Source organism: Pseudopipra pipra, chromosome 5 (genome assembly GCF_036250125.1).
Source record: "Pseudopipra pipra isolate bDixPip1 chromosome 5, bDixPip1.hap1, whole genome shotgun sequence".
Lineage (NCBI taxonomy): Eukaryota > Metazoa > Chordata > Aves > Passeriformes > Pipridae > Pseudopipra > Pseudopipra pipra.
The window spans coordinates 12,360,128-12,374,075 of record NC_087553.1 but is presented as its reverse complement, the minus strand read 5'-3'; the positions used below and the strand labels follow the sequence as shown (position 1 = coordinate 12,374,075).

Below are 13,948 nucleotides of genomic sequence, written 5' to 3'. Positions count from 1 at the left end.
CTGCTCCCCTCACGGCACTGTACATTTTGAGCACAAATTGTTTCTCTTTCCCCTGACGTGTGCCTATTTAGAGTCACAACTCTTTAGGGAAGTGACCAACCATTACTCTATTTACATAGTTCTTGTGTCTTCAGCAAACTCAATAAAGCTGTTTTTACAGAACTTCTTGTTCAGCGCTTCCTACGTGGGAAGATCACACACTGTGATGGAAGGCAGGTACTCATAGGAATATTAGGGGAAGCATCAAAATATTTCTGAAAAGGATTGGATAGTATTTTTTCTTGGTTAGTAAAATCCTGTGGTATAGACTGGGCTCTTTTTTTTTTTTTTTTTGGCTGAAAATAACCTCAAGGCAACAGGGTTTTCAGCGTAAAACAAGGGGAAAAGAAAGGAAGGAAAGAAGGTAACTGTCCTGTAGAAGAAAAGAATATAACTGTTCTGTAGAAGGACAGAATGTAACTGTTCTGTGCTGCTCAGGGAAAGGGTGACCTTTGTTAGGATGTTAAAATCAGGAATACAGATCAGGTGCCCCGAGGGACCACGAACGGTACCGAACCGCACCCGGATGGACTCCGGGAGCAGAGCGAGGTGCCGAGCAGGTACGGGCCCCGCAGGGCACGGGCAAACAAAAGGGGAACGGAGGGGAGGTGTTACGAAGGCTGGCACGCCAATAATGACAAAAAAACCCCAAGCGCAGCCGATAACCCCGGAGCCCGATTAGGATCAGCCGCTTGCCCGGGGACTGGCTGGGCGGCGCCGCCGCAGCTGCCGGCCCCGCATTCCTTCACGCCCGGGGCCGCGCTCCCGCTCCAGCCCCGAGGAGATTTGGTTAATCCCCTCCATGGCAGCCCCACGGCGGGCGGGGTGGTTCCGAGGGGCACCGGGAGTGCCGAGGGGCCGGGCGGGCAGGTGAGGGGCCCGGCGGCGGGCGGAGGGCAGGGCTGGGCTGGGCTGGGCCCGGCCCGGCCCCGCCCGCTCTCCCAGCCTGCTCCGCGCCGCCGCCGGGGGAGGTGGAGCCGCTTTATCGGGAGCCCAAGTGGAAATTTCCCCCTCAGTTGCCGGCACCGCCGCGGAGGAGACGCCAGCGAGACCTGCCCGTCCTTGTCGCGCCGCGTCCCGCCCCGCCGTCATGTCCAACTACATCCACGTCCCGCCCGGCTCGCCGGAGGTGCCCAAGCTGGACATCACCGTCAGCGAGCAGGAGGGGCCCGGGTACCGCCAGGGCGCCCTGCAGCTCCTGCGCCGGCTGCGCCCGCACTGGAGACCCGAGGAGGTGACGCTGCAGGTACGGCGGGGCCCGCGGGGGATGCGGCGGCCCCAGCCCGGGGAGGGAGCGGGGCGGCGGAGGAAGGAAGGGGGGAGGGCGGGCGGCCATTGTGCGGGGGAGCTGCCGCCTCGCTTCCTCCCCCGCCCTCCCTCCCCCGCTCTCCGCCGCAGCCCCCTGCGCGGAGCCCCATTTGCCAGGCGGCCCGGCGGCGGGGCGGGGCGGCCAGGCAGCATCCCCGGCCCCCTCCTTCCCTCCTGCCTTCCCGGCGCTCCTCCTTCCCACCGCCCGCTTCCCCTTGCTTCCTCCGGTGCCCTCCGCGCTGGAAACTCGGCTGCCCGCGTTAGCTCTGGCGCTGGGAGGGAAGGGGGGATGTCCCTGAGCGTCGCCCTCGCTGTACCCGTGTTTGTAAACCCGTCGGGGACCTCCCTCCTCCCCGGGGCAGCGGTGGGATCGGGCCTCCGAGAAGGAGGATGTGGGGGGAGCGCTCTCCCGGGAGCCGTGGGCGGTGGAGCCCTTGTTGGACTCTCCCTTGTCGTGCTCTCGCCGTAATCAATAAATATAATGAGTACGTGTCATGTATTCTCAGCAGGGTTGGGTTTGGGGCTGACGATATCTCGGTACGCACCAGCCCCGCTAAGGTCATCGCTCGCTTTTCTTAGCAGAAGTACCGCCGCTGAAGTCTTTGATGTTCTCTAGGTGAGCAGTCATTTGTATTGATGACGACTCATCTGCCGGAGGATTGGCTGCTTTTGTGCTTCTAGAATATACTTAAACTGGCCCCAGACAAGTCCTCAGCCAGTTTACTTGGCTGAAATAGCAGTTCAGTTGCAGCCTGCGGTTAGTTGAGCATTTTATTATACGGTCTTAAACTGCGTTATTCAGCAGTTATTATGTGGTGGTGTCTTATTTCAGTGAAGTTCCTCTGAAGAGAGCTGCTGAACTAATTTGTATAGAAATTTGAGCATGTTGAGGTAATGGCATGTAATTTGACTGAAATTTTCTCAAGTGTCTTGAAAGGAAAATAAAACTTGACACATGCCAGTCCAATTAGTATGAAAATAAAGCTAATGAGCTTTTTCTAAGTAAGTTCTTTGGGATCAGTGGCCGTAAGTTATGCGCAGTTACAGTGTCTTGAGGTGCAATGAAAGTAGCTTTACAACATGTAACGCTAAATAAGGTTGTTAGAGTTCATAGAATATCACGAGTTGGAAGGGGCCCATAAGGATAATCCAACTCATTGCAGGACTACTTAAACATGTTTTTACTTTCTTAGTTCTCAACAGAATATTTGTCTTCCTTTCATTCAGGAATGCTAATAAATGAAACCAAAATATTTTCCTGTTAGGGAGGGATGACTAATCTTTGGGGAAAGTTCTAGTAGGCTTAAGGAAAAAAAAATCCTTCTATCACCCCCTTTGCAAGAGGCAATTAACAGAATAAAAACCACCAGTACCATTGGTGTGGAACAGGGACTCTTTTGACTGGTCATGCAGTAGTGAAGTAGTAGATTAGTGTCTGTGGTTAGAGACATTCTGTCTCATTTCAAGACATTCTGTCTGAAAAATGTCTTGAGTTTAGTTTTAACCAAGTTACTTTAAGACCAAAACTTTTCGACTCACTGTTTTTCCTTTTGGGCAGCGGAAGGAAGTTCTATTCACAAAGCCCTTCAGTGGCCTTTTATTTTTAACTCTTTAGTTTGTGTTTAAGCTCCTGTGAGTACTTAAGCAAGAATGCCTGTGATTTGAAACTGGTTCTATTGCCATCACTGCTGCTGGGACCTGTTACACATACATGTTGCACATGCATCACATGCAGAAAGACGTCGAAATGAAAGATGTTTTGGTGAAGAGGATAGAGTGAACAGAAGGATGCCTTGGAGTCCCCTCTTTAAAGAGGCATGTGTTTAGGAGGGGGATGAAAATGAGACTCATATGTTGCATAGAGAATATGCCTAATCTGAAACAGCAAAGTGGGCAAAGAACAGTGATAGGTGGAAAGAACCATTACTTGCCTTGGTGAACTCTGCCGTTCGCCACCTTTACTCTTACTAATTGTTCTGACCCAAGAATTATTGAGTTGAAGAGTCCAGAGTTTGACTTGAAAAAGTTAATTAACTTCTCTTGCAAAAATTTACTGTTGTGTGTTAATTGTTTAGTCAGCTGAACAATTTTGAAACAATGTAGTTAAAAAATGTTAATGCTCAGTCCCCACTTTCTCTAAGATTTTTATGTAATTAAAGTCGGGAATATATTTTAACATTTAAAATTTTTTTTTTGCACCATAGCATAGAACATAAGTGTAGGATGGAGGGTGAAAATAAAGTCTTCAGTGCTTAAATTATTCTTTTATTGCAGTATTTATCAGAAAATCTATAGTATCCAGAAGCATTGCTGATTATTTGATGAATTGGAAGCAGCTATACTGTAATGAATCTCCTCTATCTCAAGTTATATGTGAATTTTATCCCTACTACAACAAAAGAATAATTTTATCCCTACAAGCATAGTACAAATATTCAAATTATTATGTTTTGATAAGGACAAGTTTTTTTTCTCAACACTCATCTTCATGTAGGTACTTTATGCAGATGTCACCTAAAGATGTATTAGGAACTGCAGAGAACTTGTTGTTATATTTTCTAACACTTAAATTCTTAATTTTTCTGGGTTTTGCAGTAGTCACTTTTGATTCTGGAATGTCTCCTTTTAATAATAACATTTTTCAGGAGTCCAGGTTGGAAAGAATCTCTGGAGGCCTTTCTCCCAACCTCCTGCTGAAAAACCCACTGCTTGCTAAATTCAGAAACTGGCTGTGGTGAACATGAGAAGCAGTTTTTTTTTGATTTCATAAACAAAGCTATGCTTCTTCAAAACAGGGTCTCTGAGTTTTCTAAGCAGCTTGAATTGTGACAGTGGACGTTCCAATTTTTATGTTTTGAACTATTTTTATTAATGAAATATAAAAACATTATTGTTTTAACTCTCTTTACTGTTCTAAAGAGGTTGTATCACCTCTACAGTGCTAGTTTGGAATGTGTTGCCCACCTCAAGAATTTTTTGTTTTTTCCTCTTTTGTGGAGATTAATTTGTGTTAGTATTTGAAGAAGGATTAGTGTTTCCTTGCAGTAGGGATGGTTAGTTAGAGCTGCAGTAAGTGCAGATTTGGGATTCTTTTATCCCATGACCTGTTCTACCTCTTGTAGGTCTGGTTGTGATGAAAGATTCAGTAGGTTAATACATTATTTCCTCTCTGCAGTGTAGTGTTATGATGCAGGAAAACCAATTTCTATTTCTTACTATTCTGAAGTAATGTTTAATAGTGAGAATAAAGGCTTCCTGCTTTAATTGGTGAAAAGGCTTAATATTAATAGTGCTAATTTCTCCCACTATTTGGGTAGACCAGCATGATGTGTATGGAAAAAAAAAAATCGGCTGAAAAGTAATTCAAAGATCTAAAATGATAAAAATGTTAGGCTGACAAGCAGTGCTCTTGTCCTGGCTGAAACCTGAGGACAGGTGGAAAAAAATCTGTTTTCCAAATGGGATCAAATTCTTCAATAAGACATTCCACCCCCCCCCCCCCCCCCCCAAATCCTGCAAGCAGCTATCCAAATCATTGTGATTAGGTTTGCTTTTTTGGTTCTCTGACATAACTGGACCTTGGTTGTTTTCTGGTACTGTGTCTTTTTTGCAAGATTTACGTGTCTTTGCAGTTATCAACACTTTGCATGACTTTACTACTGCAGCATTTTACAATTCTTTGCAAAGATTTGTTCCTGGGGCTGTGAAACGTGGACACAGGACAAAGCCATGCTTATAAAAAATTGTCCTTCAACCAGCAAAACAACCACCCCCCTATTTTTATATATACCAGATTAGCTTTTGTCCTTGTCTCTTGGCTGCTTCTTTTTGACTTGCACTCAAGAGTTTTTCTTCAGGCAGTATTTTCTGGCTGCTACTCTAATTTATTTGATTGTGTTGGTCTTGGTATTCTCTTTATAACAAACTATTATTTGATTCAGATTTCTGAGCTAGTTGTAATATCTCACAGTTTATTTAAACAGGCTGAGCGTGGGATTTTAAAGCATCAAAATAATTGAAACAAAAAATGTTAGTCTCTGGGAAAGTAAGTAAATTGTTTCTCAGTGTTGTTACATTTTTTCAAGAGAAATGTTCGCTGCATGGCTGGTTTTGGCACATCGTGCTCTTCAGCACTTGGGAAAATAGTAGCCATGTAAAGAGGAAGAAGAGAAACATGCTGAAGTGCTAATACCTCTAAATGGAGAAGTGATGAGTGAAGGGAAGAATAAGAAAAGTTGCAGAATGGGCTGCATTGCTGATGTGTTGTGGAAAAACTGTAATTTGAGGTGTGCCTTGAATGCAATGTCACATTGGGAAATGCAGGCAGTATTGGGTGTCTTCTGAGGCTGGATTGGTTTCTCCATTCTTTTTAAGCTTCTGAAGAAGATTGATGATGATAATCTGTTTTAAAGGGTTTTTATGGTATCTGGGTGGGGCAGAAATTGTGCTGGCATTTCATGCAGTTGATGTGCTGTGTCACAGTGCATGATGTAATGCAGCTGTGCATGATAGAGGTGTATCTCTTGATGACTCTGGTTCTAATTACAGAGAATCAATATGTTTAGGCACAGCTTGGATGTGTCTGTGTAAAGGCATGTAACTTGTGCTATAGATTTGTAACATTGGGCAGGAAGGGAGCTATCCAAGATGATGCAGTTCCTGTTTTTCTCCTCCATGCTGTTACGTGGCCATTTCAAATCAAAATACTCCAGAGGGAGGAGCAGCAAATTAATTTTTGAGTTAGAGTAAATCAAATAGCTCTCTTTCCTATTACCTTTTTTTTAATTATTATAATATATCTGTACCTGTTTCCATCAATATCACAAAATTTGTAAAAAAATCTTTTTGCACTTTAATAATCACTTTAAAAGTGTTAACTGGTTGCCTAATGTTGACTGTTTTCAGGAGGGAGTATATTTTTCAGAAACAAGATAAAAAATATGTAACTTCTTGTTGTTTCTTTTCCCCTGACATTTAAAAAAAAAAAAGCTTTCACATCTTATGCATTTAGATCAGAATCAGCCCTTGCAAGGGGTGACGTATCTGTAGCATTTTATAATAGACTGTTGAATGTAATTTTAATTGGTATTTATGTAGAGAATATGGAGGATGCAAAACTTCAGTTAAGACCTTAAGGAAAAAAAAAATAAATTGAAAAACGCCCAAAACCAAAACCCACACACACCTTAAAGCTGAAGCATAGATGGTTTAGTAGCCAAAAAAGAAAAAAAAGTTAAAGTGATAGCACCACTATCTATGGAATACAGCATTGTTTTCTCCACACTGCTGTCACGCAGATCAGAAAGAGTTCAGAAAACTACTAGGTCAGCCTCTGGCCAAACTTACTGTAGAATAGAGCCCTGAATTTACTGGCTCCCTGCTTGCCTCGATAATCTTGATGCCAAATCATCTTCATGATCATCTGACCATCAATGTCATGCAGACGTGGCTTTCAGATACGGAGTGTAATGAACTAGAGGATGTGGCTCCAGAGCCTGGAGACCTTTGAATGACGTTTCTTGTAAGCCTTGCTGAGCATATGAGAATTTACCCAGGGCATTTTCCAGTAGTTGTACTTTGTCCTTGTTTTATAAATAGCTACAGAAAGAAGAGAGAGAGAGAAATAGCTCACCTTGTCTCTAGAAATTAAGTTCTTGACTTATATACTTACAGGTGTGTCTGTGTAGGCTATACTTTCCCAGGAAAAAACAAAGTTAGACCTTACAGCAATAACTTGAAGTTTTGTGAGTATTAAGGAAATACATTGTTAAAGTCTGTTCCTTTCTAGAGATCTTAATGTCAGTCTGGGTTTCAGTAGCAGAATCTGGGCAATCCCTATTTACTTAAGCTGAAACTTCACCTCACTGTTCTGTTTTTACAGCAGTACAATACCGTTTCCTATATTCTCCTCCTCTAAATGTAATAACACATTCTAGAAGGAGAAAATCTGCTTGGTTTGATATCTCTTCTGAGTCATAAGTTTTTTCTACTTTGCCCCATAACAGTTTTATTTCTGACTGTTAGTGCTTGTTACACGTGACTGCAATTTTGCCCTCATTCTTATCGTTCTTTTAAATACCTGGAAAGGTAGGATTAGATATAAGCTTTTCATGAATCACTTGCTCATGAGATGGTTAACAAATCTATCATTATATATTGTATATATTATCCGTATTAGATTCCTTTTCAGTAATCTAATAACCTGATAAGAGTTTTTTAGATAAACTCTGTCTCAAAGGTGCTTCATGTCATGGGTTTTCTCTTCCTGGCTCACCTGGCCTGTCTTGTTTGTACCACGTGCTGCACTCTGAGACTGCATTTGAGAAACTCAAGCTTGTTTGTAGCTTTCTTACCTTCTGTTTGCACTTCAGTAAAGAGTTTATTTGTTCCCAAGGCCAGAAAGACTCAGATTCAAAGTAGGTCTCTGATTGTGGGCAGTATAAATGCAATTTCCAGAAATGTTTTCAGAATTTAGTTTTAGCTGTGTCACCTCACCTGAAAGTGTGTATAACAATGTGTTAAGTACACAAAACAGTAATTAAATATTTACAGATTACAGGAGTATCAGAATCTTGCTGCTGGATTTTTTTTTTTTTAATTGCATTGTGTTCTTGACTTCTGTTGCCTCTTTGTGTTTATTGATTTATCCCTAGAATTTTCTACCTGCTATACATTACATTCTGTAGGTTGTTCCATCTTCTTCCACACGGCCCTGAGAGTTTACTGATTCTTGTCCACGCTTTTAGAGTCTATTCTGTGCTTAAGCTGCTCCACTGATGCTTTTATTACAGAATATTGTGCTCTGCTCCGTCTCAGGTTGTGTTTTGGGCAAGGCCCCCTTAGCTGATTCTTTAAATGCTGCAGTAAAGGCATTCTGAATAAAAGAATAAAAATTATGTTGTTTCTGAAAAAAACAACATAATAAATATGTTGTTTTACTGGTAGAAAACACTGGATGTTTTTTTATGGTGGAACATGGAAATCATCTACTCTGAATGTTATTAGAAAAGTAAGCAAACCCTTCTGCTTTTTTAAGAAGGAATAACTAAAATCCTCCTGGCTATAAATAATTAGTTGTAGCAGCATGTTACGAATAGATGCTAATAAGTAGAGTTGCTAAATTATCAGTTGAGGGAGTCCAATTTCCTTGTTGCAGATTTCTTCTTATTAGCACTAATGAGACTTGTTTTAAGGGGATAATAGACCTGTGAAAGAAGCTGTGCAGTGCCCAGCAAATTTCTGTTCAACATCATAACAGCTCAAATTCTTTCTGTATCTTTGCGTCAGCACTACTAACATCTGTTGGGGATTTTTTGGTAGTATTGGTATTTCTGATGTCTTTAAGTCCATGTCTTTTTTCATAGAGCAATTTTTCTTACAAGTCATACTTGTAAAAACTATATTTAAGTACTGCTTGTTGAAATTAGGTAGCACTGTTCAAACTGGGTATCTATGGTGCTAAATGGAACAGTTTTCTTGATGAACATTGTAACATTTAGTTGCTATGAAGACTTTAAGATGTTTCATTTCTTGTCTCCTGAGTTATTAAAATAATAATCACAAAATGTGCCTGTAAATTGTGAAGTCTTAATTTTAGAGTCAGTCAAGGAGGCTTTGTAAGCAGGTTTATTTGAATTTGTGGTTTCTGTGTCTGGATGAAAGTTCTGTAATTTGCTGAAGCTACTTCTGCAAGATTGAGTGTATGTAACAGTTCAAGAAAATGGAGTACCTTTCTATCTTCTGATATTCTGCATCTTTCCTCAGGAATGTGAGCTATTTCTTATTTGTGATGACAACTAAAGCTTGCCCAGTCCTTTTCTGCATTTATTGGTGAATCTGTTCACCTCATCACATAGGAGTGTTGAGGAAAACAAGGTGTAATAGCTGAACCACAGCATTTCTATTGTAAAAGTCTTGTCTTTCCTAAATAGGGAGATCTTGCCCAAGTTCAGAATTTGTTTCTTTAGTAATTCAAAACCAATTGTTCCTTATGCTTGACTTCCCTAAACCCCTGAGATTTGGAAATAAGCTGTCACTTGTGTTTGAGTGGTACCACTTTACTTTTCAAAGTAAAGGCTATCTCTTGAAGAGGAGAGAAGAAAGAGCCAAAGTTTCTGAACTGAGTTTTGCTTTAAAAAAAAAAAAAAAGGCAAAACCAAACATAAAAACTAAACTAAAAACCTCCCAAAATTCATAATAAAAAAAGTCACACCCCAACTGTCCAAGGTTCTAAGGGATGATGATGTCTGTAAAGAAGTTGCTTGTTGTTGACGTGTGTTTTTAGTAAAAATACTTTTTTATTAACTATTAGGGTTCAATATCAGATCTGAAATGCAGCAGATCACTGCATTTGTCTGTGTTTTTGTTCTGGGCCTCACTTAGGGCTTGAGGGAGAAGCCATGTTGGAGGATGCCTCGATGGACATCAGGAAATAAGAAATTCAGCCTGTTGTCATCGAATACTTAGTATTCCAATGCTGATTAATAGATTTTTTAAATTACAATTAAGAATTAAAAAAAACCCAACCAAACATGGTGTTGCTGTTACCTTAAAATAAAAGCTGCTTGTAGCTTCATGGACCTGTAGCTTCATTTGAAAACGTTCTAATAGCTGTCTCTTGGCATATACCAGAAGTGACAACTAAGTGAGAATTAATGATGAAAGCACTCCCTAAAGAAAGGTGTTAAAACTTGCAGGACAAAGGGAAAATGTTTCTGTCTAGCTGTGTATTTTAACCAAGTTGAAGCTAATTCTTGCTGTGCACGTTTTACTGTATGGTCCTGAATGGCTGGTTTATGTTTTGTGGGAGAGTTTATTCTTTCTGAATTAAGTTTTAATTAGGGTTTTGAGGGCAACAGAGTAGAAGAGATATGACTTCAGTATAAATTACAGTTGCTGTGAGAACCTTGACTTAAAATTCTTTACTACTGAAGACTGCATGTGACTTTGAGAAGGTATGAAAGCATTGGTGTTCTTGCTTCTGGTGTTGTGAGAATATTACTTGTCATTCAGTCACTTACTTAACAGCTGAAGATAATATGGTTAGTGCTCATCTAGCAAGTCCTTAACCATTCAGGCTGAGTTGACAGAGTGCAAAGAGTAGCCAACATCTGTTTTCTACTGTCCCAGATTGTGGGAGGAGATGAAGAACCGCTGTGTTACCCCTGCAGGCATTGAGTGATGTCAAATGCCTGACTACATGCAATGGGATACAAGGAGCCCAGTCAGTAGCTCAGGATCTAGTCTGATTGCCAGGCAGCCTCTGCAGGAGTTCAGCCTGTCTAATGACTATTTTAGGTGTTATCATCAAATGTGAAAGAAGTGGCAGTTAAAGAGTGGGAGATTTTTTTTTGTCCACCCCCTCCTTTCCCTATCTGGGAATGTGAAGTTTCCATACCTCCATCATTATTTGAAAGGCAGCGAGTAGGTTGTCATTAGATGTAAACATAGTGCTCAAATATTGCTCTTATTTTTGTAGCAAGTCACTTGCTTTGTGTTCAGTATGTTCAGGCATCTGACAAGACTGGTCAAAGTCTAGTAAAGTGCAGGATGTTAAATTGCATTTATGTACATCCCAATGCTAAGGACTTAAAATGCTCTTTAAACCTTTTAAATGGTTCATACCAGTTATGAAGTAAAATGGGAAGATAGTGGGTCTTGTCAGCAGCTTTTAAATTTGGAATGGTGTTTAAGGCTAAGGTCTTGAATTTCAAGTACAGTCTCAAAATTGTAGTGGAGCCAAAGTGACTTCAGGAATTGTTTGCAATCAGTAAAACCTGAAGGCTGGTGGGAAGGTGAGAAACACTGAACTTGAACTGTTTCTTACCTGAATTTTGTTTTTTAAAAGGACTAGTTGAGAACTCCAGAAGTATCTTTTTTACTAGTTGTGCACTGATTGACAGATACTGAAATTCTGAAGTGCATCAAATTTGTCTTGTTTTTGTGCTACCTGTATTGATGGCTGTTTTAATACTGGTTTAGGCTTGGTGCTTTGTTGGGCTTTGATTTCAGCCGTGTTAAACCATCAGTTTCATAGCATCATTCATGTTGGAAAAGACCTCTAAGATCAACAAATAACCCAGCACTGCGAAGTCCAACACTAAACCATGTCCCCAAGTGCCACATCCACAGGCCTTCTGAACACTTCCAGGGATGGTGATTCCACCACTTCCCCAGGCAGCCTATTTCAATGCTTGAGAACCCTTTTGGAGAAGAAATTTTTCCTAATATATCCAATCTAAACCTCCCCTGGTGCAACGTGAGGCCATTTCTTCTTGTCTTACTGCTTGATACTTGGGATAAGAGGCCGATTCCCATCTCACTGCAACCTCCTTCCAGGTAGTTGTAGAGAGTAATAAGGTCCCCCCTGAGCCTCCTTTTCTCTAGACTGAACAGCTCCCTCAGGTGCTTCTTGTGGGATTGGTGCTCTAGACCCTTCCTCAGCTTCCTTGCCCTTCTCTGGACATGGTCCTTTGGAGTGGTTATGTGGAAACTCATTTTACAACATTGCCGTTTACATGTAGCATTTCTGTAGTTCACTGTAGCATGTTTTCAGATTGTCCTCTTCTGTTTCTGTGTATTACTGATAAAAATCCCTACAATTTTCACAATATTCCTCTGTCTTAAAGATTTCTCTTGTTAGTGCTTGATCTAGTAAACATTTCTGTTTGAGGAACTAAAGAGTAACCCAGCATGCTCCCCTTGCACGTTGAAAACACAGATCTAAGTTGCTTATGCATTATTTTTACTTTTCAGCTGTTCACTGATGGAATCACCAATAAATTAATTGGCTGCTACGTTGGTGACATAACAGATGATGTCGTTCTAGTTCGGATCTATGGAAATAAGACCGAGCTCTTGGTGGATCGAGATGAGGAAGTGAAGAGTTTCCGTGTGTTGCAGGCCCATGGCTGTGCACCCCAGCTGTATTGTACTTTCAATAATGGCCTGTGCTACGAGTTCATGCAGGGAGAAGCACTGGATCCAGAGCATGTGTGCAATCCAGATATTTTCAGGTAAGCTTTTTAAATTATTATTTTTTTTTTTTTTTAAATTTCAGAATTTCGTTATGCGTTTACAGAGTTCTGTCAGGCCTAAAGCATCTCAAGCACAGTTTATGAGCAGGCAAAAAATAAATATTTCTATAAGCCTGCACTGAGTCGATGTTCACACTCTTGACAGCTCACTGTGCTCTTAGTTATAGTATTTCAGTGCTGAACAAGAGATCCTTGCTGCCTCCACAGAACACTGTGTACTCATTAGAGATGTTTATTGTGAGTATTTAAAACGTTCATTACCATTAGAGAGATCATTTAACATGGTGGAGTTTTAGGGGGCTGGACTTTGTTAAGGCAAGTACTTTCAGCTCTGTTTCCAATACATTCCTTTTGTGAAGAGATCCAAGAGTCTTCCATTGGGATATAATTTTTTAAGCTATTAGCAGTGAACAGAAAGTGCCAATGTCTTAAGGTTTTAGTTTTTCATGTGTGCACTGAAATGTACTTGCCTAACAAGGGCAGCTAATTTGAATCAATTCTTCTAAAGGTAAGTAAGAGTAGATTGTAAATACAGAAGTATGTGTGTTGTAATGGAATTCCAGTCCTTCCCCTCCCACAGGTAGTGTTGGTAATGACCTTTTGAATCTAGAAAGATGCTCCCCTATGGCTGTGTTGCTCTTATTTACACCCTTCTTGAATTCCTGTGCTGCATTTTTTAGAATTTTTCAATTAAATGTATTGTTGTTGTATTGTTGGGAAAAATATGATAGTCTGTCAGGTACCCATTGACTGTAACATTAATTTAACTTCTGTTTTTCAGACTCATTGCTAGACAACTTGCTAAAATCCATACTATTCATGCACACAATGGGTGGATCCCTAAATCTAATCTATGGCTGAAGATGGGGAAATACTTTTCTCTCATACCCACAGAATTTGCAGATGAGGAAGTAAATAAAAGGTGGGTATTTCACTATGTTCTTTGCTGACTTTTCAATCCTTCTGGTTAAGGGGTAGATGAATATTTAGGAAAAAGGTTTAACTTTGTAAAATTCTGTGTTTTGTTGCATCTTGTGTATTGAAGTAGCTGTATATGTGTCAAATATGATAGAGGTTTTTAACTAATTTGGTACATTGTGTTTATATACATATAGCTCTTCATCTGATTGTATACTTGAATAGTGGTAGTTTCCTTTGCTCTTTTTAAAGAACCAACATCAACTTACCTACTTCAGGTAGTTTTTTCTCAACAGTCTTTGAGAGAACCATCAGTCTCAAACTGAGACCTATGTTCTGGAATGAATACTAAAAACCTGTTTCCTGGAGTTGCAGGAGTACTGCTGCTTGTCCATTTTAACCCCCATCTCTTATCTGTTTTGTATGTGTTCAACTTATAAATCTGTTCAAAAATTGGATGACATAACACTAAAACTAGTTTAAGGTTAGTTTGGGTGATAGGATGATCTCCCAAAGTGTTTTCCAGTGGAGGAAAAGGTATCCACAAGTCACTCAAGACTTTCACTATCATGGACTATGAATGGTTGTATAACTTGGGTCTAAGGGTTTAATTACGTTTTAGTTTTAGCATCTCAATATAGTTGTTG

General features: G+C 40.7%; 1 protein-coding gene across 1 annotated transcript in view; it reads left to right on the top strand.

Moving 5' to 3' along the window:
* Positions 1-1,005: 1,005 nt before the first annotated feature.
* ETNK1 (ethanolamine kinase 1) overlaps positions 1,006-13,948 on the top strand; it is a 32,877-nt gene continuing 19,934 nt past the window's right edge. The window contains exons 1-3 of the mRNA XM_064654454.1: positions 1,006-1,285; positions 12,103-12,362; positions 13,165-13,305. Coding sequence (XP_064510524.1) covers positions 1,130-1,285; positions 12,103-12,362; positions 13,165-13,305 — 557 coding nt within the window. The 5' untranslated portion in view covers positions 1,006-1,129. The remainder of the gene's footprint in view (positions 1,286-12,102; positions 12,363-13,164; positions 13,306-13,948) is intronic.